Source organism: Sparus aurata, chromosome 4 (assembly GCF_900880675.1).
Source record: "Sparus aurata chromosome 4, fSpaAur1.1, whole genome shotgun sequence".
NCBI classification, from domain to species: domain Eukaryota; kingdom Metazoa; phylum Chordata; class Actinopteri; order Spariformes; family Sparidae; genus Sparus; species Sparus aurata.
In genome coordinates, this window is record NC_044190.1 from 28,419,043 (window position 1) to 28,446,909 (window position 27,867).

A 27,867-nucleotide genomic window follows, 5' to 3' on the forward strand; every position below is an offset into this window, starting at 1 on the left:
TGCCAGACTAATAACACATAAAAGGGCACACAACCTCTGCTCCAAATTAAAAGAAATCCCAATGAGGCTGCCAAAATGATGCATCATCTAATTTGTAATAACAGTCTATTCCAGGCAGCTGTAGAGCTCAGCACATACCACCAGCTGCATCCATTCCTTCCCCACTACAATAAACAATGTACGGATATGTTGCGGTATATTTCAATGTATAATCTGCGCGTTGATTTTTGCACGTTTTTAGTCTGATTGGCGTTTTTAAGATATTCATGTTTTAATTTGAAGGGCGCTGCGCCGGATGTGTTATTGTTGATACTGTTGGCGGAGCGGAACCCTGCTCTCACGCCATTTTGAGATATTGGCGTTGAACAGTTAGTTGCTCGAGGATAATGTGATCGACCGCTGTGAAGCTATGCCGAGCATTTAGTCGTTTTTTTAAAACTGCCAAATCGTTATTAGTTGAGCTTATATCCGATTGATATAGCATTTCTAGCCCAAAGTACTCTTCCAGTGATGTCCACCGAGGGAACAGCCGACCAGGTAGCTACATGCAGTTCTGCTGAGGGGCAAGCTAGCCCTCACTGAAACGCTAGCATAGCTTAGCTTGTGTGTTGTTCCTGGATAATGTTAGCAGCTAAACTCTGCTGCAGTAACGTTATGTATGTTATGTTGTGACTTTTCATACGTCAGTATTAGCTAGAATTAGACAATAACGCGGACTGTAGCGATATCTAGGGGTTTGTCTTAAAGCTAAGTTTAGCCTGTCGTACGCCATGTTGACTGATTGTCCGGTATTAACGTGTTAAGCTAGCTTAGCATTACCTGCAAGGTAACTTGATATTAACGTGCAGTTACTTGCAATTCGTTATTGATTTTATTATGCACCATGCTGGGTGCTTGTATGCGGTGCCAGCTTTAAAGAGATAGATAGATAGTAAGTAGAGAAACGGTGGTCGGAGTTTGTAACGAAATTTACCTATCAAACCGCCACACGACTGATGTTCGTCACAGTTGTACAACACAGCAGAGGCGTGGCTATGAATTCAGTTCCTCATTAATTAATATTTAATCCATCCATATATAGCGAGAGCGGACGTTAGTTATTTTAGCCCTCTCTAGCCATGGGGCCTCTGCATGTGTCACCACGCCAGAAGTGTCACAGCGCACCAAGAGTCAGATCAGCGTCGTAACCCTTTTCTCTTGTGCCCTTTGTGTTGCATTGCAGGCTGCGGCAGAGTATATCCCGGAGAAGGTGAAGAAGGCAGAGAAGAAGTTGGAAGAAAACCCATATGACCTTGACGCATGGAGCATTCTGATTCGAGAAGCACAGGTTTAGTGACACAGAGTTGCATTCCTGGGGTTAAGTAAACTGGGTTAAACGGGTGGGGGGTCTGAGGGGTTATAGACTGTTAAAATACAAAGCACTTAAGGCTTTTTTTCCCATATGACTGATTCTTCATAATGTTTCTTAATAGAGTTGAATGTAAATGAATTCTCCTTCTTTAGAACCAACCCATAGATAAAGCGAGGAAGACATATGAGCGACTTGTCGCACAGTTCCCAAGTTCTGGGAGATTCTGGAAACTATTCATTGAAGCCGAGGTTAATACTTTTTCTTTTCTTTAGTGTGCATGGCTGGGATTTATTTCTGACATGATCAACAATGTGATATTCACACAAACAAAATGTCTCTTACTTTAACAACGTTTAAAGTCACAATTCTTGTTTTGATTCACTAGACCTGGGTTAGCCCTAACCTGTATAGTGTTTATCGTCAGAGTAATGAATAAAGACGTTTTTGCTGTTGAAAGCATCTGCTGAAGAACATCCTTCACAATGATGGACCTGGATTGAACATAAAGGTAGAATGATGGAAAACACTTATTTTATGAGGCTCTAGCTCGACTGATTAAGAATTGTGCCTTTAAACACAAACAAAGGGGAAATTAGCTCTAACATTTCTTTTTCAGAACTTCTTCCTATGTTCCCAGAATTTAAAAAATACATATTCTCTACTCTGCGTCATATTTAAATGGGGTAAAATGCATTTGTTGCATGTTTGGTCTGCAACAGTATTAAAACTATTTTAATGGTATTGGAGTGCATTAGCCTTTTATTCACTTGTCGTGTCAATTTATTGCCTCCTGTGTCATTTCTTTCGGGTAATTTTATAAACAAATATTTTGATTGTGTGGCCCATTCTTTCCTTGAGACATTTCTCCCCACTCCTCCTGAACATATGACCAGTGACCCATTTGCCTTGATGCCATCTACAGGCTTTGCTATTATGCAATCAGCTACTGGTAGGATGATTCATTTTCCCTTACATGTAATCATTTTTTGCTAACCTGTTGAAGTGCATTTTGTGATGCCCTTCACTTCAGCAGATGACTACTGAAATTGGCATTAAACACATTGCTTGCACCAACTTGCACAGCATCATTAAGCATCATTACTTAGTTTCCAGATTAAAGTGCGGTGTGTGTGTGTAGTTCTGGAAAGTGATCACCTCACTGCTGTGAACTGAATGTTGCTGTATGGTGAGGACTTAGTGTTTGTGGTTTGTTGCTGTGAGGTTGCTACCCCTGGCCCCTCCCTCTCCCCATATCCCCGACCCCGGTATGTACCAACTTGGATTACCCAGTGCACCAAAAGGCCTGGAGTGATATTCCATGAAACTGCCATGTACATGTTTTGAAATGGAGAAAGAACACATTGCTGCCTTTTCCAAACGGACTAGGCTTCACAGGAACACTGCTTAATAATTCAGTCTTACCCACAGATGGCACTAACTGTACTCTTGCCAGTAAAGCAACAGTGTCTGTCTCCACACCACTAATATATCACTCCTTCTAACAAAGATGGCAGCCAGCAACAACATAAAACACGTAGAGAAGAGTGGCTACTACAACATAAAATCATAGAAAGATCTGAAGTAGATTTAAAAAAAAAAAACATCACTGAAGCAGTATTTGTTCAGCAAGCAAGTATTGTTGTGACATAGATTTAATACTTAATTAGTTTTGAAAAATAAACTTTTTTTTTTTTTTTTTAGGAAAATGTTTATTGATTTTTCTTTAAATTAAATCTAAAATTGTCACAGGTGCAACCTAGGACTTGGTTGGTGGGTGGAAGAGGTACATTATCTGAAGAGTGTGTGGGGGGGGGATAACTGAAGAGCTATAGTGTACATATTATTTACTAGAATTCAGACGACTGCGCGAGTGGGTTAACCCACTGTTAAAGGATAAATTCACCCAAAAATAAGTCCATCTTTATCCACTCAGCCTCATGCCGATGGAAAGTCGATTGAAGTTTCTTCGCCTGTGAAACATTTTTGAATCCTCACAGCAGAACAACATTGCAGCATTCTCCTGAATAACTGAAATAGACGGCGATTGTTTTGGAACTTTAAAAAAAACAGACAGAGACAGCATGGTCTCCTGAAACCCCAAGATGCCACATTAATTTGAAAAGATACACATGACCAAGTTAAGCGTATACATGTTGTCTTTGTAAATTAATTTGGGATCTTTTTAAGGATCTGTTATAGAGATACTTTATTTAGTTGTCATGGTTTTTTTTTAACAAGTACCCATCCACTTTAGTTATTCGGAAGAATGCTGTATGCTGTGAAGTTATAGAATTTTGAGATTGTGTGGACTAAAAAAAACTTACCCAACTTTCCATCAGATTACATATGACTGAATTTCCATTTGTCTTGATTTATCCTTTAGCAGTTGCAACAAAAATAAAGAAAATCTGATAATTGAGGCTGATGTTTTATTGTGAAATGTTACAAATGTCCTGATGGGATATTGTATTTAAGTGTAATTAAGAAGTTTTGATTGGCGAAGTAGACTTTTAGGTTTGTATGTTTTTATTTTTAGGTTCCTACCGAATACAATTGGCCAAAATGTACTTTTATTAGTAGAAAGTAATGGTAGAAGAGGGCAGAAACAATTTAAGGAGCTTAGTATGCTTGAATTAGGCCAATCCCTTGAAATGAAATGAAGAAATGACAACTTCCTTTTTGCTAATTTCCATTTTCACCCATTTATTAGTAACATGTCAACTCTCCCCACTAAACTCCAAACCAGTCATCCCAATGCAGTCTAGGATACTAGCTTGTTAAATCTTCATATAGAGTTTTATATAGATGGTTTCTGTCCACTGACACTGGAAAGTTGAATTAGCATAACATTTTATTTATTTATATTATAAGAAGCAGGCAGTGAGTTCTAACATTAGATTTAATCTTAGGCATGTATTAGCATTTTATTTTAATAGCTTGCAACCCATTTGTTATTCATAGTCTAAAGACCTTATGTGGTAAGTATGTGGATGAGCTCTTATCTCCCTCTTGTAGAGGAACTATAGAAAAAAAAAAAAACACAGCCTCACAAAACCAAATTTTGTGATAATCTGCGTTTTGTTTGGGGGGGGGGGGCATAGAATGCAAAATATTTTCATTAAAAAGCACAGCGTATCCTCCTGCATGTGTGAGTCTGGTTCTCTCGAGATTTAACAAAGTCCTCATTTCTAAAAAGTTGCACAGTAGGCAAATCCTTCCACGTCTTTTCACTGCTCACATCTTTTCAAATCCCTCTTTCAGGGAATTCGAGCTCTCCTGGGATTAAATCACACATTAAATTCACTGAAACACCCTGCAGAGCATGAGCAAATATGCCCCTGTGTCTAGATTTGCCAGCACATGTTGTCTCTGCTGGAGATAATTGAGGCTAACTTCTCCAGACTGTCAGTCAGGTTTTTTTTAGGATACTTCTGGTCACTCTCATTAAAGATTGGGCGGTATGTTCTATGATGAGATACCAGCGGGAACTAAAACACTTGCAGACCTTTAGTCACCTTAAAGTCTAATTTATTTTTCTGTGTGTTCACAGCAGGAGTGTGTAATTAGCGCACTATTTCCAGCTTGCTAGTGCAATGTGGGGACTCCTTAACATTCAGTACAGTGAAAACTGGATTGATCTTTTCTAATATTAAAGGTGTTTCTGCAGTGATCTTTAGTAGAGCTTCATGAGGCTGTTATGTTACCGAATACTAAAGACACCAAAGCAATCAATAGCCATGTGGTAACTTTTCCCCCTAAGGAGGAGCATCTAGGAACTTAGTGAATGCAATACATTATATAGGTGATCTATTTCAGGGAAACACAGGGAAACCCATTGTTGTTAGTGAAATGTTATATACCCTGAAAAGCAAAACAAAAAAGTAATAAATTCCAAGAAAGCTGGATAGTATAGTTTCAAAAAGCATAATGTCAGATTTTGCTGGTGAATTAACATACTTCCTGGCTAAAAATAAACATCATTGGTAGATGCATTGTCGCATCACATCGTTGTCTCTTTCTTTTTCTTGTTACTAGATTTTCCGTGTTGCTTTGTGCCGTTTATTTTAATTAAAGTGGGAAGCTTAGTGTGCCGGATGTGCTGTTGTCATGCCTGGAATAAGCCAGTAATGTAGGTCAGTCCTGTTTTTAGGGAAGATACCCCAAAGGCAGTCTAAACTGCAGTTGCTGTGCACTACACTGGTTTACAAAGAACATAGCTGGAGGAGACTATTTTCCTAGAAAATATACATGTCCTTAATTTCTATGTTTTAATGCTGTGCCATTGATGTGAATTGCATGCAACACCAAGACATTTTGCATTGCTTCGGTCATAAAATGGCATCAATTGCCTGAATTAACTTTTTTTTTTTTTTTTTTTTTTTTATCTCTAATGGTTAAGTTGCATGTTCCCCCAGATGTAACATACTACTTGTGCATTCATGAGTATTTATCTAGAGAAATACAAGTTTTTTGTGAATTCAGTCAATGGTGGACTGTTAAGAGGTGACAGAATATGCAGAGGGGAGAGGGAGGGAATCAAATCTTCAGCTTCGCAATCCCAGTTGGTCTCAACCAACCCGGGATTTACTCGTTAATATTCGAGAATCTTTTTTGACAGAATTCTGTCAACCTCATTGTGCAGGAATACTTCGACATCTAAACATGAACTGCCAGTTATGTGTCGCTTTTTACTCACCGAAGCACTGCTCATCTCACTTTGGAATATTTACTTGCCATGTAAGCTCACTTTATGTTGCTTTGCAGGCTAGTTTTGCTTTTGTAAATTTCGTAGAGCCAATTAATGTAACCACGGTTGTACAGAGTAGGTTTACCCGAGGTTCTAATACCACAGAAACCACAGCCTCTCCTTCTCCTGTCGATACTGGAGGGAGCTGTGAGACTGGCTTCGGCTCTTCAACAGGAGGCAATATCAAACTCTCTGCTGCAACAGTGTTTACCAAGGGAACACACTCACTCGAAGCTGTGAGAGGAAGAGGTTTTTAAAACGGCATACTGTATTTCTCAAATCGGAGCACTCTTTTAAAAGTATTCTCTGGCTTTAGTATTCAAAATCTGCAATCCAAAATTTTGTCAGGATTTTTTTTTTTTCTGTCATGTGGCGCAATCTACAAAGAAAATAAATACCCCTTTTTAACAGTAGTTTGTCATTCTTGTGTGAATTTCACTTTGTTGATCCTTAGTCTGTGTGTATGTGTGAGTGGTCACATTTGCATGAGTGCATGATTCCTACAGCTGTAAAAACAGGAGACGTTTGAATTAATATTGCATTTACACTCTTATTTGCAGATCAAGGCAAAAAACTATGACAAGGTAGAAAAGGTAAGTGTCCATCACACTCTTGAAAGCTGGTGTGTCATTTTGACACCTGCGAAGGGTCATCGTGACTGTCTTTACTGTTATGATTCTTGTGTTTTCCACTAAGATATGCACACGCTATTTAACATACTGTTTAAACCAGCATTGTGTTACAGGGCATCTGAAATATAGATGTGAAAGGTCAATTTTTTTGTATTTATTATCAATTAAAAAATAATATTGTCCTATCTCTTTGTTAAAGTTTATATATAACCATGATTTTAACTATCATGTAATTTATTTCTGCTGATGACATTTATCTCTGCATTGGTCTTGAATTGATTGTTGATTGTTTGATGGTCACTGGTTTTCTTTCAAATAAATGATGACAGTGCATCCTGTTCAGTTTTTGTCTGAATGTCGGTTTTTACACACCATGACACGTGTCCCTCACACTAGTTCAAACTATGGTGCTTTTGTTTGAGTCTGGGGGAGTTGACTGAGAGGTGGGCCAAATCTGAGGGCCTGCCTGATGAAGCAGGATAACTTAAGTGTTGAGTAAAACCTCGAACTCCCCCAAATGAGCGAAAGTAAAGTTAAAAACTGCTTTTCCTGGTAATCCCTTTACTGGGGATATGCCACCAATGATCACATAGTATTTTGAGCATGGATTTATAAAAAAAACAAATCCTTATAACACCAGATGGGTGGTTGTCTTGTAGAATATTCACAGTACCTATCAAACATTTACTTGTGTTTCTATAACAGTTATCTCCCTGTGTTCCTGCCTCTGTAGTTGTTTCAGAGATGCCTAATGAAAGTCTTGCACATCGACCTGTGGAAATGTTACCTCTCATATGTCCGGGAGACCAAAGGGAAGCTGCCCAGCTACAAGTAAGGGAACGTGCTGCACAGTTGGGTTCAGTGCATGTTGTGCCTTTTTTAAATCTACAGTTTACTTCATACATTTACTCTCCAACCCTCAGAGAGAAGATGGCCCAGGCGTATGACTTTGCCCTGGATAAAATCGGCATGGAAATAATGTCTTATCAGGTACACAGATCTGAACTATAGATTTGAATCTGTGTGTATAGGTCTCTGGTAACTACCATCACCTAATAGCTTTTCTCTCCTCTGCCAGATCTGGGTGGACTACATCAACTTCCTCAAAGGGGTGTAAGTGTTTTACTTTCTTGTTATACTGTGAAACCTCACAAACGTGTAAATGTTGACATTTTTTCCATCAAGTTTTAACAAGTTTAATGTTCCATCAGTGAGGCTGTAGGCTCATACGCAGAGAACCAGCGGATCACAGCAGTACGGAGGGTCTACCAGAGAGGCTGCGTGAACCCCATGATCAATATCGAGCAGCTGTGGAGAGATTATAGCAAATATGAAGAAGTGAGTGACCCACGCAGGCCTCTGGTCTTTATCTGTCCACCTACATACTTTTCATTTGCACATATGGCATTTGAGCTGTTAAAAGACTGACCTGTCTATTTTGTGAACAGGGAATAAATGTACACTTGGCCAAAAAGATGATCGAGGATAGAAGTAGAGACTACATGAATGCCAGGAGAGTGGCGAAGGTGAGTGTCACTGATCTGTTTTGAATCTTTCTGATGCATCACAAAAACTCTTGTCTTTGTAAACTAATTTGGATGATTCCGTCTGTGTTATTCAGGAGTATGAGACTGTGATGAAGGGGCTGGACAGGAATGCGCCCTCAGTACCCCCCCAGAACTCCCCCCAGGAAGCCCAGCAGGTAGAAATGTGGAAGAAGTACATCCAATGGGAAAAAAGCAACCCACTGCGCACAGAAGACCAGACTCTCATCACAAAAAGAGGTGATGATCAGTGAGGAAACGTTTTGCCCGAATATGTGAATATTTGTCTCAAAGGGATGTGGTTCCAGTAATGATGCTAGTTTACACATTTCATAAACTTATTCATAATGTATGAACATTTTCTCTTGTATGAAAGCAGCCACTAGAGGGCGTAGGCTGACATTTTCCTCTCACTCAAGGTTTAGGTCAGGGCTGCTAAAAGTGGACCGCCATAAGGTTCAGTTCAGTTCAGATATTTTAAGAGAGGGAGAGAAATATTTATAAAGTGTTTTTTGTGCTGTTTAATTTTTTGTGAGGAAAACAATGTTCTTTAAATATATAGGATCCCTAATTATTAAAGGCTTTCCATAGTCTGAGCGTGATGGCAGAGGGATGCTTTGTGCAGGAAGTCAGTCAGTTAACTTGGAATCCGCCATTTTTCATCTTGACATACAGTACAGTAGATGTGTGATCTTGGCCCATGGCCCACCAAAATGTTTGTGCATCCTTGGTTAAGATGCAGTGATTATGTCTTTTATGAGTTTCAGTTGATTGTTTTCTGTGTTGCAGTGATGTTTGCATACGAGCAGTGCCTCCTGGTGCTGGGTCACCATCCTGACGTATGGTATGAGGCGGCACAGTACCTGGAGCAGTCTAGCAAACTACTAGCAGAGAAAGGGGTAAGAGAGGACACCTTTCAGATTCTTAATTTGATGTGAAACAGTCAAAAATCTGTTGGGTATTCTTCAACTTCAGCTCAAAAATGCCGTCTAATTCTTCAAATCCCTCATCTTCTTCTCTCAGGATATGAATAATTCCAAGTTGTTTAGCGACGAGGCGGCTAACATCTACGAACGTGCCATTGGGACTCTTCTGAAGAAGAACATGCTGCTGTACTTTTCGTTTGCAGACTATGAAGAAGTGAGTGTTCAGTTGCCTTTGAAATACAAACTGTCATCGGTCCTCTCAGGGACTGATCAGAGTATATCTTTTCTCTCGTAGAGTCGCATGAAGTACGAGAAGGTCCACAGCATCTATAACAAACTGCTGGCCATTGAGGACATTGACCCCACACTGGTCTACATTCAGTACATGAAGTTTGCAAGGAGGGCCGAGGGGATCAAATCAGGTCGCACCATCTTCAAAAAGGCCAGAGAGGATTTACGCACGCGTCACCATGTGTACGTGACGGCAGCACTGATGGAGTACTACTGCAGCAAGGTAAGTAAACATCATTGTATGTTAAGTGTAAGTACGGTGTGGCTGAAATTGATCTTACAAACATGCTTTTATTTCCCCCCACACAGGATAAATCGGTGGCCTTCAAGATTTTTGAGCTCGGTTTGAAGAAATATGGCGACATTCCAGAGTATATACTGGCATATATTGATTACCTCTCTCACCTTAATGGTAGGTTGTGTATAATAAGATGCAGTGTTGATGCACAGAATATAGAAAATCTGTTGTTGTTTTTTTTTTCTTTACCAGTAATCAACCAATCTAAGCAGAATTTCTAATGTGTTTTTTCTTCTTTTCTTCCTCCACTGCGTCTCTCCAGAGGACAACAACACCAGGGTTCTGTTTGAACGTGTCCTCACCTCAGGAAGCTTGTCTCCAGAAAAGTCTGGGTAATGTCAAGTACTGACTAAAGGTCGCATGTATGTGCTGTACGTAAATTATGCAATGATCCATATCTGAGGATTTTTGTTCTATATTCTCCAGTGAGGTCTGGGCTCGGTTCCTGGCCTTTGAGAGCAACATAGGGGACCTGGCCAGTATTCTGAAGGTGGAGCGCAGGCGATTCACTGCCTTCAAAGACGAGTACGAGGGCAAAGAAACAGCCTTGCTAGTAGATAGATACAAGTTTATGGACCTGTATCCCTGCTCTGCTAGTGAACTGAAGGCCCTTGGATACAAGGTGTGTATTTTTGCCCTTAGAGACAGATTACACAGATCAGACTTGTCTCTTATATTTAAACTGTTTCTACTGTGCATTTGTAGGATGTGTCTCGTGCCAAACTGGCAGCAATGCTCCCAGAGACTGTTGTGGCGCCGTCTGCGCCGTCACTAAAGGATGAAGCTGACCGTAAACCTGAGTACCCCAAACCTGACACCAATCAGATGATCCCCTTCCAGCCACGTCACCTTGCCCGTATGTAGTCCTTAGCTGTTGTTGCAACGTCTCTGCACTGGTGTCTCTTCTGCATGTACTCAATGCTTAAAAGGATCCATATTTGATGTTAGCCACCTGTGTTCCTCCCCACAGCTCCAGGTTTACACCCGGTCCCTGGTGGAGTCTTCCCAGTCCCCCCAGCTGCTGTTGTCCTAATGAAGCTGCTCCCTCCGCCTACGTGCTTCACTGTGAGTTGCAGCAGCTTAATACTGTCATTTACTGGAAATGGATAAAAAAAAAAAAATAATTTCCTACCCGATAGCAAAGAGTCTGTGGTTGTTTCTCGCTGCAGGGTCCCTTTGTTCAAGTGGATGAGCTCATGGAAAGTTTCAGGAGATGCACACTTCCTGAGAGTAAGTTGCTTTTCTGAATCCAGACCAATTCTATTTGTAGCCATGTTAGCATTGTGACTCTGCTGATGGAAATGTCACTCAGACGGGTTGTCAAATGACCACTTTGGTCCAGAGTAAAACATGCTGACAGCTGCCAGATGAGTTTCCATAAAATGTGTTAGTGTGTCAAACTGTCGTTCTGCCCTGTTTGACATGTTCCTGATGTGTTTTCCGCCTCTGTAGCTGTTGATGCTGCTGTGGAGCTGATCACTGGTAGACAGCCCGATGCAGGAGGGGAGGGCAATGGATCCATGGAGAACCATGCTGTTGCCAAGTCACTAAAGAGGCCAAATGCAGATTCTGACGAGGAGGACGACAAAGGAGCCGTGGCTCCACCCATACACGACATCTACCGTGCACGCCAACAGAAGAGGATTCGATAAAGTAACACTGAACCCTACAAGAATGTCATATGAACAGGTGGTCCTATGGAGTAAACGTACATGTCCCCATTTCTAAGTGCGTCTGACAGATTTTACATCAGTGGTTCTCTGTACAGAAGACAAGTATACATGTACACGCTCACACATACAGACAAATGTACAGTATGCACCTGAGTGTTTCTGTGGCTTTTTTTGTTAACAGTTTTCATTTTTAAAGACTGACCATTATACTGTACAAAATTTTTAATTCAACCATTGTTTTTGAAACACAGCTCAGTTTTGGCCTTGTGATGTTCCAGTGATGGCAAAGTGGATTTTTTTAGATAACTGGAGGAAACACAGTTCCTTTCAATAAAAGTGAAAATGAATTTCAAGCAGATTTATGTTTTTATTTGACATAACTGATTATTTATTGCTGTTTTAAAGATGGAATGTTTATCAAGGCTTTTTTCTCAGCACAGGCCTTGTTGTTACCACCAGGTGGCAGCATGTGACACTCAGGTTTTCTGAAAGATCAATCCACTGTTCAATTAATCAGATCAATGGAAGACGGAAGGATTAGCTAGCTTTGAAAAAGTTAAGGAGCCTTGGGCGCACAGGTGGTCGAGTGGTTAGAGCGCATAAACACAGCCAACCCTGGTTTAATTCCGGCCGGAGGTCCTTTGCTGCATGTCACATCCCCCTCTCTCTCCCATATTTCCTATCCGTCTACTGCTTAATAAAGGTGTCTATGCCAGAAAAAATCTTTAAAAAAAAAAGTTAAGGAGCCTTAATTTAAGAAAAGAGGGTTCGCTTCTGTTTAACCACGCAGACTTTCAGATTCTGAAAATACAAAAATAAAAATGTTTTTACATCATAAGCTGACATGATGCAACAGACTCTTCTTGATTGAAAATAAATGTACACAGTGAATATCTTTCAGTGTCAGCCAAGTGCTTATTTTCACATTGGCCTGATGACATCATTATCTGGCTGCCCAGCACAGCCTTTATTCTGATGTGTGGAGCCTATCTCAGCTCTGCCTATTCATATGTAGGTGGCAGAAAAAAAACGTTTCACGCTGAACACCATTCTACTGCAACATAATAAGATTAATTATAGTCTGATTGCTATTTTGACATTCACACCAATAATTCTATAATTCAAGCAACAGACTGTCTTTAAGAAAAGAATAATGTCTATGATGTGTTTTTGTTTTTCACAATAAAATGTTTCCCTCAAAGTGTCAGGCGAAATAACTGCTTGTTGGCCCTCGTTGTCAGGTAAGCTGTGAATTTCTAGTCACTGATTTCAACTAAAAATAGTCATAGCACAGTGAGAAACGTCTGATTTAGGTTTTCAGCATCAAAGGCATGTCTGTTAAAGAACAGAAGCACAATTTTCTCTTGGGATGAGAGCGTTTGAGTTTTGGTAACAATGACAATGACAGAATATGAAAGACATCACATTGTTTATTTTACAGACACAAAAATATTCAACAAAGTTTGTTAGTTGACTCGGAACCTCTGTTGCAGAAAACAGCCTGAGATTCCCTAGTTACACCACTCTTTATAGGAAAAAAGAGGCAACTGTTTTAAATAGAGATAGCCATGTGCACGGCCTGTGTGTGGTCAAGTAAATGGACACAAATTCAAGCAAACTGTCTCAAAAATCAAATCTTATCCTTTTTAAGTTTAGTGGTTGAATTGCTTGACATACCAGATGTCACTTCTTTTTTTATCTAATAATACACATTTTGTTCCTGCAATATATAAAAAAAAAAGGGGAACTGTACCTTTTATGAATGCTGAACAATTTTACTACGTACTGCCAAAATGCAAGCAAGCTGTGTGTGGTTTTAACATGATCTGGGAACGCTTTTGTCACAAGGAAATATGGGAGTGATTTCCTCTACTGATTAGAAGGAGTACATTAACCTCATTTAAAACAGAACCCTGAAGATGCCACTAAAACATGGCTACGGTTTTCCAACAACAAAAAAAAAAAAGTACAAACATCTGTTTTGCTGATTCGCTGCAACAAACACACAAAAAAAACCCAGAGGGCTGACTCTCATGAATGTCTCCCGACTGTTTACTGCAGCACGGCATCAGACTTTCAAATTTCCAGGTTCAAATTTCCGCTCCTCAGACAGACATAAGCTGGACTGTGCATCACATTGTATATGAGCAACCACGTGAACAGACACATTTCTTTATTGCTAACAGTGTTCCTATTGCACCAGCGCAAAGAATACGTCCACTGAAAATGGCATACGCAGACTTGACCTTCTAGGCTGCAGACATCGAGACTCATTGCAGGGTGAGAACATTAAAAAAAAAAAAAATTAAGAACACTTGGTTCTTTTTGTCATTCTGGGAAAGTTACCGAGTTGCATATATAACTAAAAGGGACTTTTCATGTTAGTGTCCTGCACCAAAGAAAAACATCTGAGAAATCTAAGTAATTAAGTCCTTAAATATCACAACTTCTTAAGAGACTCTACATTTAAAAATTCACATTCTTGTTCAGTAGTCTAAACTATTTGCGTACAAGCAAATACAATCCACTTACTATACTGCACATCATTTACATTACATTAGGGTCTCACATCTACCTCTTCTTTTTACATTATAATACATGAAGTGTTAAAATAATAAATATCACTGTAACACCATGTTGACACTGTACAATCGATTTCCAAAGTATTGAACAAAAATCTCTGGGTGGCCTTTGTAGAACTGCCCCAGCAGCCGCCTCTTCTCTTTGGAGGAGAGTTTGGGGTTCTCGTGGACTGTCTGGAGTAATGACCGAAGTTCTTCTTTGGTGGTTTTTTGTGCATTTTCTGAATAGGTCTTAGCGCTCACTCTGGTGCAGTATGTTGATCCTGCTGTAAAGAGAGATTGGAGAAACAGAAATGAAGTGAAAAGGTGAATACTAGCACAGTGGTTGCACAAACAGCATTTAAAGGGCAACTCTGCCAAAGTATTTTGCACATTAATGTGTGTTTACAGGTCTTGGGGGAGTACTTCTGCATATGTGAATAAAACTGATATAAAACCTTACGTGGCCCCAGAGGAAGCTGCATGTTAATGGCCACGTTGCATTGTGGGTAATGTAGGCAGTGGGTTGAAAAGGAAGAAGAATGCGTGGAACAAAAAATGTTCTATATCCATTTTTAATCATTTGTTCTCGAACTGTCCGTGATACATCCAGCAGGGCTTTTCAAAACATGTCGCCTACATCACCCACAATGCAACTTAGCCACTGAGTGGTGTCTCTGAAGGCAATTTATTAAATCACAGCAACCTTCCTCCGGAGCCACAAAAGGCTTTCTAAAATTTGTATTCTCGCATGTGTGGCAGTACTCCCCGAGACCTGTAGACACACTTTAATGTGGAAAATTGGTGGCGTTACCCTTTAAACAAACAGAATGTCTGAAGATGGATAGATACAAGGAACATCTGCTAACCTGTTACCACATCTGGATCCTTCCCTTTCATTATATTCATTATTCTGTCACTGACCATCTTGTGCAAAGAAACGGGTATCTGGGGGAAAAGAGAGCAAAAGAAGACATGAAGTTTTACCTTTTTATTTATTAGATCATCGTTATACATAATAACACAACAAGCATAATAACTTTTATGTTTCCTTGTTTTTTTGGCTGTCGGTGCTCTAACACTCAGTCAGTCACATTTGATTTCATGTCAGGTTTGCAATCCTGCTTCCAACAGCCTGAGTAAACAGCATTCTGCAGATGTTGAATGAAGCATGTAACGATCAACATCGTTTCAAAAGACCTGAGTCATCGTATTGATACTATGGCTAAAGTGACTGGATGATTGGATGACCGGACACACACACAAACACACACACACACACACACACACACACACACACACACACACACATGCATACACACTGGCAAAGCGACAAATCAAAGAACGCTCACTTTGAACAGATCACAGTGGTTGTCCATCATGAACAGCACCATCAGGTCCACCTTCCCTTTGGAGAGTCTTCGGCTGTAGACGATGGCACTGGAGAACGACCTTTTCACCGCCATTCTGTTCTCAATCTGACAGAGAATTACTGGAAGTTAGCGGAGATCGAACATACATCAGCCAATACACATGAGAAGCATGAGACGCACAAAAAGCCCTCACCTCTTTGTGCAATTTGACCTCCTGCGGTTTGGCTGCGATGGCCATGAATCTCAGGAGTCGGCGTAGCTCCTCCCTGCTGCGAGAGTCCTGCAGCTTCAGGCTCAGCTGCAGAGTCTCCAGAGCTTGCTCTTGCTTGCCGTTCACTGCGAATATGCAACAGAAGACGCAGGAATGAAGACGGTGAGCTCGAGGAAAGCGGCCCTTGTGATTTAACTGGCACGGGCGGCAACATTTCTGCAACCTGCCTTTATGCATCACCATAAAACAGGATATCAAAGAGGTCTGATTGGCTCCACGTCTTACCGAGTAGCTCCGAGATGCCAGAGTAGATTTCGAAAATGTGGTTGCTGAGCAGAGGCGGCTGTTGTGTGTGCCCGTAATGCTGAGCCAGGACCTCGTAGAGCAGCCTCTTACACTGAGGCAGGTCGTCAGTGCAGCCAGACAAACCTCGACTGACCTCCACCACCAGCTCGTCAGGCAGAAACTCTAGACAGTCCACGGCCCCTGACATCCACTCATCAGCCCTGAGGGGGAGGGGAGGGTAATGATTTTAAACACAGCCGACAGATTGGTCGGAGCGGAGCAGCTCAGAGAGGGAGAGATAGAAAGGAGGTCGCACAAGCTCTTGACCTCCACTGTCTGCCGTAAGCAAGCGTGGATTTGGTCAGTTCCAGGCAAAGACACAGCGAGCAGATTAAACTATTAAACTATTTCTTACTCTACCTGTAATTGTCTCAAGTGCCGAAAGATCCATCTCAAAACTTAAACTGATTAAGACATATCTGAGAAGCACCATAGCACAGGAGAGACTGTCGGGGCTGGCCATACTGAGTATTGAAAATAAACGCGCGCATGGAATGGGATTTTGCTCATCGATACGGCAAAAGAGCAAAGCTTGTACACTCGCCTGCAAGCCTGTGAGAAAACGTGTTGTCCTGTGAACCTTTATTCACAATCGACAATTTATTGATCTGTTTGGTTAAGTGATTTGAAATAAAAAATAATTTGGCTGTAAGGGAAAAGCTTGCTTTGTCCTCACAGTACAGTTGTGTAACAATCTGAGTGGGCTTTTTCCAGTACCTTTGATTATGAAATCCTGCGCTCTGCGACAATGAGTAATGAGGAGGAGTCAAATGTGCAGGACCATGGACAGTGTCACAGACAGCTCCTGGCATCATTACCGGGCCGCGCGCACTAATGATGTGTGTGTTTATGTGTAGCAGCGGTCGCAGTTTCCCACATAAAACCCACATTTTTTGATTAAATGTGTGTTATCTAGCAAGTTTTTGTCAGCGAATTTACCATTTACAATTCTGTCCCATCAGTCTTGACTTGATGTGCGTGTTGCATTTGCTCATCAGCGGGGAAGTGAGATCCAAGTGGTCTGTCGAGACGCATTTTAATGCCTGTGTGAACAGACGTACTTAGAGCTGTCCACTTCCACTGTCCGTCATCTGATCACAAAGGTAATAAATAAGGTGATAATACCAGGTGTGAAGAGTCTCTACACACAGTCACATGTCCCCCCATCCCGACAACCCTTAAAAATGAAAAAAAAAAATGTAATAGGGGTCCTTTGAGTACGAGTATAGAAGTATTAGCAACAGAAAATACTTAAAGTACCAAAATTAAAAGAATGAATTATGCAGAATGACGCTTTTCAGTGTTATGATATTATTGTTAATGGATCTTTTTTTTGATGCAGCAATATAAAAGATGACATCTTCACTGTACGGACTAACTATAACTTTTAAATAAATGTAGTTGAGTTAAAAGTACAATAAGCTCCTTTTAGGAGGATTAAATCAAATGTTCTCAGTTACAGTACAAGAGGCACAAAATTGTATTTAGGTACAGTACCTGAGTACGTGTTCTTAGTTATTTTCCACCAATGTCTGTAACTTTTGTTTCAATTCTATTTTGATGACTAAACTACATTCGAATGGTTTTAAACTCGACACCTGAGCATCTTTTTACCATCAAATCAACAAATCGATGCTCAGCACTTTTCCTATTAGTTAAAGAGCATGGCAAAACACAAACTTGTGGAAAAATCCTTAAATACAAAACATTTTAAAGATTTTATTCTAAAACTTTGTAAAGCTGATAGAGAGTTACAAAAAAGAGCAGATTATCACTGATAGATCCCAAAGAACGTACATTTGATGAAGTGAAGTAACTGTTATGGAGGACTGCGTAACAATAAAGGCTTTAGAGAACTTACTGTGCTTCACTGAAGGCCTTGAGGACCTCACGGTCTAGGTAGCTTGATGTGTACAACAGGTCCGGGTCACTGTCCATGCCATGCAGGGGAGGCCGCGACGTATCTTTACCCTCTAACAAGCTCTCCAACAGGGGGAGCTCTATCAGCTGCAACAGTCGTAACACCGCCTGCTGGTGCCACACCTCATCCACAACTGTGAAAACACAAGAGTTAAAGCCACAGGGGGTCAGAGACACGCAGACAGACAGACAGACAGACAGACAGGCAGACACGTAGCGTGATAGGGTTGTGCGTCATTCTCATCGGATGGGAGACGACTTACGCTCTTGCGACAGGCCTAAGTTGATCATCTGCGGGGTGATGGTTGAGCTCAGGTTGAGGTTTCCAAGCACGTCCTCCAGTGATTTGTCTGAATTCACAGGGGAGTGGGTGGAGTAGCTCAGCGCCTCTTGTCTGAAGAGTCACATAATAACAGCAATCAGTGAAAGTGATTGAAAAAGGTGGAAAAAAAAAGACTCATTACAGGAACAAACGTGGCACCAGGCTGTTCTCTGGTACCTGCGATTCAGTCGAGGTTTTGACGCTGCGTTGATGGTGGTCATTTGAAATCAAAACAGACAAAGTAAATGCTCAATTTCCAGCACTGAGCGATTTTCTGAGGAACATTAAATAGGACACAGTGCTTCTTTTTTCTGGCTATTTACATGATCTCCCACTAAGACGTGACTCGGCCTGTGCTGCAAATAACAACAGCCTGGTTTGAACTGTTAGAGCACATGGTTCCTCTGAATCTTTCATCTCCTTTTAGTGACATCAGGTCTGCTCTCTGGTCCAGTCTGGTGCCGTCACTGTCCCAGCACTACAAAGTGCCGAGGCCGATGCGTCATCCTGCCTGTCATGTCTACGTGTTCAGCAGCCTCCCTACAATTCAATTCTCCAGCCTCAAAGCGAATATAGATAAAGGAGAAACACGCTAATTGGCTTTCTTGATGACAGTTAGGTGAGATGTTCGATACCACTGTCATGTCTGGATGGAAATTATGAAACCACCGTTGGTTCAGCAAAGGTTGCGTCACATTTTACCGTCAATTTTCTATTTATGCTTCTAGACTTGGAGTCCTTCCTTTTTTTCTTTTTTAAACTTTCCTCATAATTTCCACTTCTACTTTTGGGATTCCGAGGTACTGCAGGTACTGTATGTGAGTAGACCTGATTCTGAAGACTAGAAAAAGAAAGCGAACACTTATCTTATATCTGTAACAAAATCTACTAAATAATTTAACTTTTAAAAACTGCACACTGTGGCTTTTCTTGAGTAATGGTTATTTCTTGACTGTGACTCAGTAACCTCTCATCACTATGAGTCCTCTCATCGCAATGAGTATGCCCGGCCACAAACGGAGACTACAGGAAGTTACAACAGTCCAAAAATAGTTCAAAACGTAATTTTTATGTCTAAGAACTTGTCATTTTCACTTCAGTCTATGTGTTGTAAACAAACAACATATAATATGTTAATTAACTAACTTTAAAGGTGCTGCTAGGCAGATATTTTAAACCTTTTTTAAGCTAGCTGTTTCCAATCTGATGAGCTAACCTAGCTAGCTGCTAATAGTTCCTTCATATTGGCTGACAGACATGAGCCTTGGTATAGATCTATTTGTTTAAGAAAGTGAGTAAAATGTGTTGTAGTGTCTGTTTCACCTCTTCCTACACCTTTTTCATCGTCATTTTCAAGCTCTTTCCAAGCATCATCCAGGTGCATTTTCAAGCTTTTCTAGTGACTTACAAACTCAAAATTATTAGGTGCAATATGTAAGAATTGGCCAAATGTCAAATTCATACTCAAAAGAAATAGGAGGCAGCAAATCACTTGAGTAACTGCTAGCTGCTTATCCGCTATTAGCCAGTTAGCTCAGTTAGCTTTGCAGGCAGCGGTCCGGACTTGGAGCTCGGAGCACTGGGGGACGCGTTGATGTTGACACGGCTTGCATTGAAGCTTTGACCAAAACAGGCTGGAGCTAGCTGGTTAGCATGCTAACTAGCGGAGATATCTCTGCAACATACGGTACAGCACATAGATGTCATTACTTTTCAAACCTCAAGAACACGTTGAAATTGTTTTCAAGGATTTCCAGGACACGTGTGAACCCTGTTTCACTTCCTTACATGTCTAATTTTTGATCCTGCAATTTAATGCTTGTATTTGAACTGACTATCACATTGGTAATGAGGGGGTTACTGGAAATTACATGAATGCATGATGGGACTTCAAGAGTCTCAGGTCATGCCTCACTAGTTTCCAGAAGCACCTAGTCTCAAATGATGCCGGATTTGGGATTAGCTCTGGAGGAAGGGGAACAAAGCAAATCAAAAATTTGATCTGAAGGTGTTATGACACGAGTCTGTACCTCTCACAAGACGGACTGTAGCTGTTCTTGTTCCTGTTCATGCTGGGTGAGTCGTAGCCGCTCTCGATGGTGCTGGTGGAGTATGAGTTTGCGTTGTTCAGCGATGATGATGATGATGAGCTGGTCGTTGGGCTCAGGAACCTGTACAGACTGCAGCTACTGTCCTCAAATGTGGCTCGCTTTTTCTCCTTCCCAAAAACTTTAACGCCCACTGGCTCAAACACCCTCGAGTCCATCAGGGCCTGACAGAGGCGGACGGCCTTGTAGCGGGGCACCGCCTCATCACCAAAGAACCGGTTCAGAGTGATGTGCGCCAACACCACGTCCACGGCCTCTGAGCCCAGGAAACAGTCATGGTAGGACTTCAAGTTGTGGCGCCGGCGCTTGACCTCCACTTGAGTGTGGAGATTGGAGATGATGCTGCCCCAGATGTAGGTGGCCCGGAAAGGCTTCCCAGCCATGCCTTGTTCTGATGGAGGAGGAGAAGAGAGAATCAGTGGATGGAGGACACCAAGAGAACCAGGAGTGAGCTTCCTTTAAATCAATGATGGCATTTCACAAGATTCACATTTTAATTACAGCAACAGCAACAATAATTTCTACTGATAATTATCGCTTAACACACCCTTTCTATAGCTATTTTATATGTCTGCTTGTAAATTTGATTTGTTCTTGCATTTTCTCTTTATATCTTATAGAAATCTTTCCCTGTTTTGATATTTGTATACAAGAAGCAACTGTAATGTCCAAATTTCCTCTTAGGGATCAATAAAGCATTTCTGACTTGATACTGAAAGGAATATTTGATTAATCCCTTTTATTTACTTTCTAATCAACATTTTTTTTTTAAAGTTTAATTCAATTATCAAGAAAAAAAGTTTGCTTGTTGGAAGTAGAGCTGCACTGATTAGTTGACAGAAAAGTAATTGCCAACCATTTTGATAATCTAGTCTTTCCGGTCATTTTCCCAAAGCAAACTTGTCAAACATTTGCTGGTTCCGGCTTCTTAAATGTCAGGATCTGCTGCTTTTCCTTGCACCTTTTGTTCGTTAATGAAGATCTTTGGGTTTTGGACTGTTAATTCAACTACGTAAATGAACAAACTGAGGCCATCACTTTGGGTTTGAGCCTCACATCTTATCTTTTTGACATTTATGGACTCAGTGATTAATTGTGAAAATAAAAGGCTTTGGCTGTCAGACCGTTGGGCAGATCAAACAAGCAATTTGCAGACATCCACCTTTGGCTCTGGGAAATTGTGATGGCAAACTACTTTCAAACATTTTACAGGCTCAGCTATTAATTATGTACGTACGATAAACTCACCTGCATAAATAATTAAGAAGGGGTAATCAGAAAGAAAATAAATGCTTTTTTCTAGAGCCCCGACCGATATATCAGATCACATTTAAGGGGTCGTTGCAAAAAAAGTATGTATCGGCCGATATATCAATATCAATATCTTTTACACCCTAATATCAGCGTTGTCCCCAAAAAATGGCATATGGTTTTGCTCCGTTTTCTTCATCCAGATGATTTAAAAGCGCGCCAAAAAACTTCCTCGACTACTCCTGAACACAAGTCTTTTTGTCGACCACTTTTTATTCCACACTTGACGTTCTCGGCATTGTCCATTGTCCGAGCACTTTCTCAGAAAACCACAGGGAATTGCGCTTTCTGTCTTTGCAGGAAAACGCACACACTCCCTCTCCCCTGCGTCAGTTCACATCATCAGAATCTGGTCTCAAGTCGATGCATGTGGGTGTTAACAGCGCGGTGTCCAAGATCAATGCATCTCACAGGGGTGCAGCGGCCAAACCCAAACCTTCTTCTGAGCCATGCTTGTGAACAAAATGTACAAAAGCTTTCATGTAAATTCACTTAACAGATGATTAACAGCTAATAATCAGATGCTGCCGTCTGCCAACGTGGCTTAATGACGTTAGGAAGAACAAAGAGAATCGCCTGTGCCTGATTTTCTCATCAGAACGGTCGCCCGATGCAATCTGTCTGCGCAGGCCGCCACGCTCGATCTCATACGCACAAGGAAAAGGACACAATGATCATATTGTGAGCCCTCCCGCACAAGAGATGTCCTGATATGTTGCTGTTGTGTTTTCCACTGGACCGGCTGCATTGCTGCTGGTGTATGCACACACATCAGATGATGATTCCCGCAGTCAAACACTGACACGTTCAACACTCCATCAGGCACTTTCTCAGCGCCATCTCATCTCAGGTCTTGTGCCACTGAAAGAAAGCGTCTGTGGCCATATTGAGATGTTAGCGTGGCCTTCATCTCACAACAGGAAACATTTAAAGCCCGCTGAGCAAATGTCAGGGGAAGATCTGAGAGGCTCCCTGCGGCCAGGGGCCGTAAATCAGGCGCTGTCAGCAGCAGCAGTCAGGGTCCGTGTTATGATAACAGCACATGACAAATAGCACTACTGACCCATCTGTAAAATTCGACACACACAAAAACACTCTGGATGAGTGCAGCAGCAGCAGCAGCAGCAGCAAGCGAGCAGATGTTCGCCCACTCGTTTTTCGAAAGATACAACATGTAGACTAGAGGAAGAGGTGTGTGTGTGTCTGTGTGTGTGTGTCTGTGTGTGTGTGTGTGTGGCTGATTTCTCGGTGATCTGCTGATTAATGAGATACATCTACGTCAAACTGTGTCTCCCACTGGTCGAGAAGAAGCTGTCCTGAACTGGGGGATTTGCATATCAGGGAAGAACAACATGGGGCCGCCGCAGCTGTTAGAGGAAGAACAACTTTCAGCAGCCTGTGCGCATAAAATAATTCAGATGATTAAATGAGTAAAAACATTTCTCTGAAGGGGCACTACGTAGTTCCGAGGAAGAAATACACAACGCTGAATTTTAATACTTACAATATCAATGAGGTAATTATACAAACTCTGATATCTATTTTTTTTTTTTTTTTTTTTTTAATGAATAAACAAGCTGTTGGAATGGAAGTTCCCCTGTTTGAAGCTAGAAAGGTGGCAGGGTCCGCCAAATATAAACAATGTATGAAACTGTGTTGTCCTTTAAGGTCCTTCAATGAAAACGAAAGAGAGCTTGTTTATTTAGTTTATGCAGGCATAAAAATGCTGAATAACAATGCAGAGCTCTCCAAAAACTACATAGTGCACATTTAAAGTACATGTTGGAACTTGGAAGTCTGAATAACGCAAACAATCACTTCAAACTCACTTTGAAAATGCATCCCAACACGGGATTATTATATAGGCCTACTCTTTCAGTGGGAGAAAGAAGCTGCATTACCAGAATGAAATCTGGTAATGCAGGAGTTCTAGGGAAGGGGCCATCTGGGAAATCCCATCAGGGGTCCCTGGATTAGCAGTCACACAATAAATCCGGATCTTATCATTATCAATATCCCTTAATGCTTGTTTAAAAGGAAAAAAAAAAAGAATAGAAGTCAGGTGGGGGCCAGAAATATCCTGGGAACATGGCTGGGCTCTGTCACCTCACGTTGCTTGCGCCAGGCTGAGATTTGAGCCCAGTTTGTATAACTGACGCCAGACTTCTTCCCTGTGACTATTGCTCCCCTTTATTTAAAAAAAAAAACAACAAAACAAAACAAAACAAAAAAACCTCCAGCAGATAGACTGCAGGATGCAAGAGGGGACTGACCTCATACCTCAGCCAAGTACAACAGTGAGCAGTGTGTTTGCACACATCAGTGGAGGTAAATAATCGCAGAGGGAGCAGCGCAGTCAACACAAGGGGATAAATATGAACACCTCCTAACCTGAGCTCCACAGCAACATCACCAACAGGTCTGGCTCCGGGTTTCGCACCACTAAAAAGTTCAGGACTGATTATTCCAGGCACATCAGAGCAATAAGCAGCGGGTCGTTAACAGCCTGTGGCAGATACCTTCATTCCTCTGACATGCTGAGACCGGCCAGATTTTAACCGATCAAGCCCTCAGGACACAATCTGAACACGGTAGGCTATTGGCCCGTATGGATTTGAACCCTCACATCCTGTGTGATGTTTAGTTTATAGTGGCCCTTTATGCGTGAAAACAAACACGCGTACATCACCTGCTCCACCTGTGTTTAGGACACAAACACAGGCTGCTGAGTCGGCGCTGAGCTCAAATGTCAAAGATGACCAAACTTCGTTCTAATTCATATATCTGGACACTCATGAATAAATAAAACATCATTTAATAAGCTTGATTAATCACACATTACAGACTTTGACCAAAACTCAAACTCAATCGACAATAAATTCACAGATTACAATGGCGGCATAAAACATTGTACATCACAAACAAGGATATTTAGCTTTTATTTAACACAACTCTCTAGAAAAACACATTTTCTTTTAAAAACACGAGCCGAAATAGACCCAAACCCACGGTGTGCGTGAAATGTCACAATGCATTCAAATAGCTTCAGGCAAATATACACCAGCGCGAGGCGAAACATTAAAAATGCACTTTCTTTAAACATCCACACAGCATGTTGCGGGACCAAACGCGCCAAACTCCATAGGTTAACGCTATTTCGAGCTCCACAAGAAATCGACAGCAACTAATCTGTATTTTTACCAGCTACCAGTCATTAAATTTGTATTACCTGGCGTTCGGTGCATGAAAACTTCCTCCAGTGACTGTAAAGACAGCCATTCAGGCCATGTCCTTCTAATGTCTCCAGTCCCCAATGTGACGCACGCAACTAACTACAGTCAAGCCCGAAACCGTCCCCTCCCACTGTAATACATTATTCATGTGCCAATCACCGCCCTGCCCGGGCATTACCGTGATAATGAGGCTCCCACTGTTTCCCCCCAAGATGAACAAAAGGCACTGGCTCACTTATTATTACATTTGGCCAAATCTTAATGAAGTGAAACTGTGAAAAAAGGAAGGAAGGAAGAGCACCTCAGTGTCTCCCTCAGCAAAAAACGTTTGACTCTTACAGGTGGCTCTAATTATGTCCTCCTCTCACATGAAAGCATTAGTCATTACAATGCAATGCAGAGCAGCCAAAGGCAACGTGAGCAATTTGCTGACATTTCACACCAAAGTCCTTAAAATAAACATTTAAGCGAAAGACTTTTAATCTAAAGGAAATGCTTAAAGTCCAGGAAGTTTTTTTTTTTTCCACACAACCTTTCACTCACTAAGTCACACCCTTTAAAGCCTACAGTGAAGGGGGAAATCAGATATGATATCAGAAAACAGCAGCCACCATGTCAGACAGGTAAAGATATGCTGAGAGAAAAGAAGATGGATGTTTGAGGGAGCGGGATTTAAAGGGTTAAGACAAAAAAAACAAAAAACAAAACAAATCTGTGGACACATTATTGACACATGTGACTGCAGGTGCCATCAGGTGTCAAAATGGCCCTGATGCTTTCCCCCAGTCTTGTCTTGAATTATGTATACAGGGCAGATTGTCACTGAACTTGAATCATAAACACACCCCAGAGTGAACACACAGATAGGGACTGAGGCTCTGACCCGGTGCCTTCTTTCTCGAGGTGTAGTCTGACAATGGAAAAGCAGTAAGCTGACACTGTGAACACAATGTTGGTCACCCGCCGAAAAAGGGAGACTGAAGGGAAGGCTGCCGTAGTCATCGCGAGACGCATGTGTGGCGCAAAGGGGTGAGGCGCACTGGTGGCTGGGAAAAACCGGTTTGATTACTGTCCTCCTTCAGCTCTTTTATGTGTAAAAATGCTCATTTACAGCAGGTGAAGTGAGAGCGTGTGAGCAGAAAAGACAAAGGTGCACACAGGTTCCACGTCTGTTAGCCTTTTGATAAAAGCAGAGAGTCAGTAGTATGACAAAAGAAGGAGGAATCTGTTTTGTTGAGCTGCTCTTGAGCAAGGCGGAGTGCTTTGCAACAGGTGTGCTTATGTGTGACTTTAAAGGGGTTTTTACACATGATGTTATGCTAAGTAATCATATGCAAGCCGATTACAACAGTTGTAGAATTGCGTTTGGTTATGGAGGGAAGTTTAAGACTTGCCTACATTACGGACAAGAAGGCATCTAAGGAGGCAGGAGGGGCACGATGAAATATGCATCATGGGAAATGTAGGATTCGGCGTTCTCTGAGCTTGTTCCCTGATAGGAAATAGCGCAAGGACAAGAGCATCTTTCCTCTCTGACTTGGTGCATCAGCTGATACTGAGCGCTGATCTGATACCAAAGCCTTAATATATGGATGATATGTTACGGTTGTGCTTAAAGTTATACAAGCTTGCCATTTATGGGTGTTATCTTCTTGTTCAGTACAAAATCTGTTGAGTTTTAAGGTTAACGGGACCCTGCTAGGAAGAAGCAGGGTCTTATTTCTGATAATTCATGGACCTGGTATTGAATCGGTGCTTATAATCTTCACCCGCCGATATCGATTTGAGGAATTTAGGCAGTATCGGAGGTATTTCCGATACCGGTATGGGTATCCCGAACAAGAACGATTCAACGAAATACTATTACAAAATCAACAATCCATCATAAGGGCTCAGGAATTTAAAGGTGCAATATGTAAGAAGTGGCCACCTGTTGGATTCATACTCCAAATCAATAGGGGGCTGCATATCACCAAAGTAAGCGATAACTCCAGCTAACTCTAGCTGCCATTAGCTAGTTAGCTCGGTTAGCTGTGCAGGTAGCGGTCTGAACTTGGAGTGTGGAGTGTTGGGCCGTGGCTAGCTGGTTAGCGTGCCATCTTCCCTGGATATCTCTGCGACAAATTCATTGACACCACAACATCAAATCTGTTATTTCCTCACGTTACGTTAAAAACTTTTGTACATTTTGGGATGTTTTTCAAGTACATTTTTCACACATTGCAGTCACCAGACAGTCACCACAATGAAGTTCAAATCACAAGGGCTACGTCAGTCTCTGGCATCAAACAATCTCTGAGCACTAAATACACACAAGCTCAGTGAGTGTGCTTGGTTGTAGCTTTAGCATGCTTTGTGTGTACGTAAACGTACCCTTTCTGTTGCTGCGGATGTGTTTGTTGAATTCATACAGCCATCGTGTCCAAGCAGAAGAAACCCACACTGTAAATGAAAGGTTACTCTGTGCCTTCAGTCAGAGTGAGAAGTCTTTGGTTGAGGGCAAAACTGGTTTTGCAACTCTTCAGGTGAATGCATTGCAGTCTGACGTGCTGGTATTGGTAAACCCGTCACAGAGCTGACTTCAGTGCTGTAGAGTGACACATGTTTCAGACCAAAACAGAACATGAGACAGAGGAGAGCGACAGAAAGAAAGGAGCACTCTGGTTAACACAATCAGAAATTCAGGCCCACAAGGTTAAAGCAATATTTACTCTCCTGCTTCTCTCCATATGCCCGGAAAGCCCTGCATATTTCCTTCTTCTGTCCCCTTCATACTTATCGGTCGCCCAATGTCAGTCACGTAGCAGTTTTGTTGACAGTTATGATGATGACAAATATCCTGAGGAATTTTCTCTTGGAGGTAGAACAACTCACAATGCAAGTTTCTGCTTAGGAATCCAGTCAGACCAGGTAGAAATGAAGGAAACGTTAATACACTTGACAAACAGAACTTGACAAAACCTCCACAGAAGCGCTGCTGCTCCTGTGGAGGTTTTTGTGAAACTCAGGGGTTTCATGAAA

The 27,867-nt window shown here is 41.5% G+C and overlaps 2 protein-coding genes across 4 annotated transcripts; one reads left to right on the plus strand and one right to left on the minus strand.

The window, feature by feature from the left end:
• The first annotated feature begins 292 nt into the window (after positions 1-292).
• On the plus strand, positions 293-11,815 carry cstf3 (cleavage stimulation factor, 3' pre-RNA, subunit 3). Its single transcript, XM_030415162.1, has 20 exons — positions 293-537; positions 1,223-1,327; positions 1,504-1,599; positions 6,659-6,691; positions 7,464-7,561; positions 7,654-7,720; positions 7,809-7,843; positions 7,942-8,068; positions 8,179-8,256; positions 8,352-8,514; positions 9,064-9,173; positions 9,298-9,414; positions 9,496-9,714; positions 9,801-9,903; positions 10,052-10,121; positions 10,216-10,411; positions 10,495-10,645; positions 10,760-10,854; positions 10,959-11,019; positions 11,242-11,815. Exons 1-20 carry the CDS (start codon positions 511-513, stop codon positions 11,439-11,441), a joined length of 2,151 nt encoding a protein of 716 aa, XP_030271022.1. The 5' UTR covers positions 293-510; the 3' UTR covers positions 11,442-11,815.
• A 1,059-nt stretch (positions 11,816-12,874) lies between these two features.
• depdc7a (DEP domain containing 7, paralog a) lies at positions 12,875-27,311 on the minus strand. Of its 3 annotated transcripts, none has more exons than XM_030413392.1 (9): positions 27,220-27,311; positions 20,225-20,693; positions 18,136-18,266; positions 17,814-18,006; positions 15,893-16,113; positions 15,590-15,732; positions 15,376-15,501; positions 14,893-14,971; positions 12,875-14,310 (listed from the first exon to the last, which is right to left on the minus strand). In XM_030413392.1, the coding sequence occupies exons 2-9, from the start codon at positions 20,683-20,685 to the stop codon at positions 14,084-14,086; spliced, it is 1,581 nt and encodes a 526-aa protein (XP_030269252.1). In that variant the 5' UTR covers positions 20,686-20,693; positions 27,220-27,311; the 3' UTR covers positions 12,875-14,083. The 3 variants fall into 3 exon arrangements, with proteins under 3 accessions (XP_030269252.1, XP_030269251.1, XP_030269249.1); XM_030413391.1 differs by lacking the exon at positions 27,220-27,311 and adding an exon at positions 24,843-24,950 and having other exon boundaries at positions 12,875-14,307; XM_030413389.1 differs by lacking the exon at positions 27,220-27,311 and adding an exon at positions 24,843-24,950.
• Positions 27,312-27,867: the final 556 nt, after the last annotated feature.

Bases quoted from the DNA above. Each gene is read 5' to 3' on its own strand.
- cstf3 (XM_030415162.1), top strand. From the start codon at position 511: ATGTCCACCGAGGGAACAGCCGACCAG. The intron at 1,600-6,658 runs GTTAATACTTTT...TCTTATTTGCAG, and splicing joins AACTATTCATTGAAGCCGAG to ATCAAGGCAAAAAACTATGA. The intron at 10,122-10,215 runs GTAATGTCAAGT...TATATTCTCCAG, and splicing joins TTGTCTCCAGAAAAGTCTGG to TGAGGTCTGGGCTCGGTTCC.
- depdc7a (XM_030413389.1), bottom strand. The intron at 15,733-15,892 runs GTAAGACGTGGA...GCATATTCGCAG, and splicing joins TGGCATCTCGGAGCTACTCG to TGAACGGCAAGCAAGAGCAA. The intron at 15,502-15,589 runs GTGAGGGCTTTT...ATTCTCTGTCAG, and splicing joins AGGTCAAATTGCACAAAGAG to ATTGAGAACAGAATGGCGGT.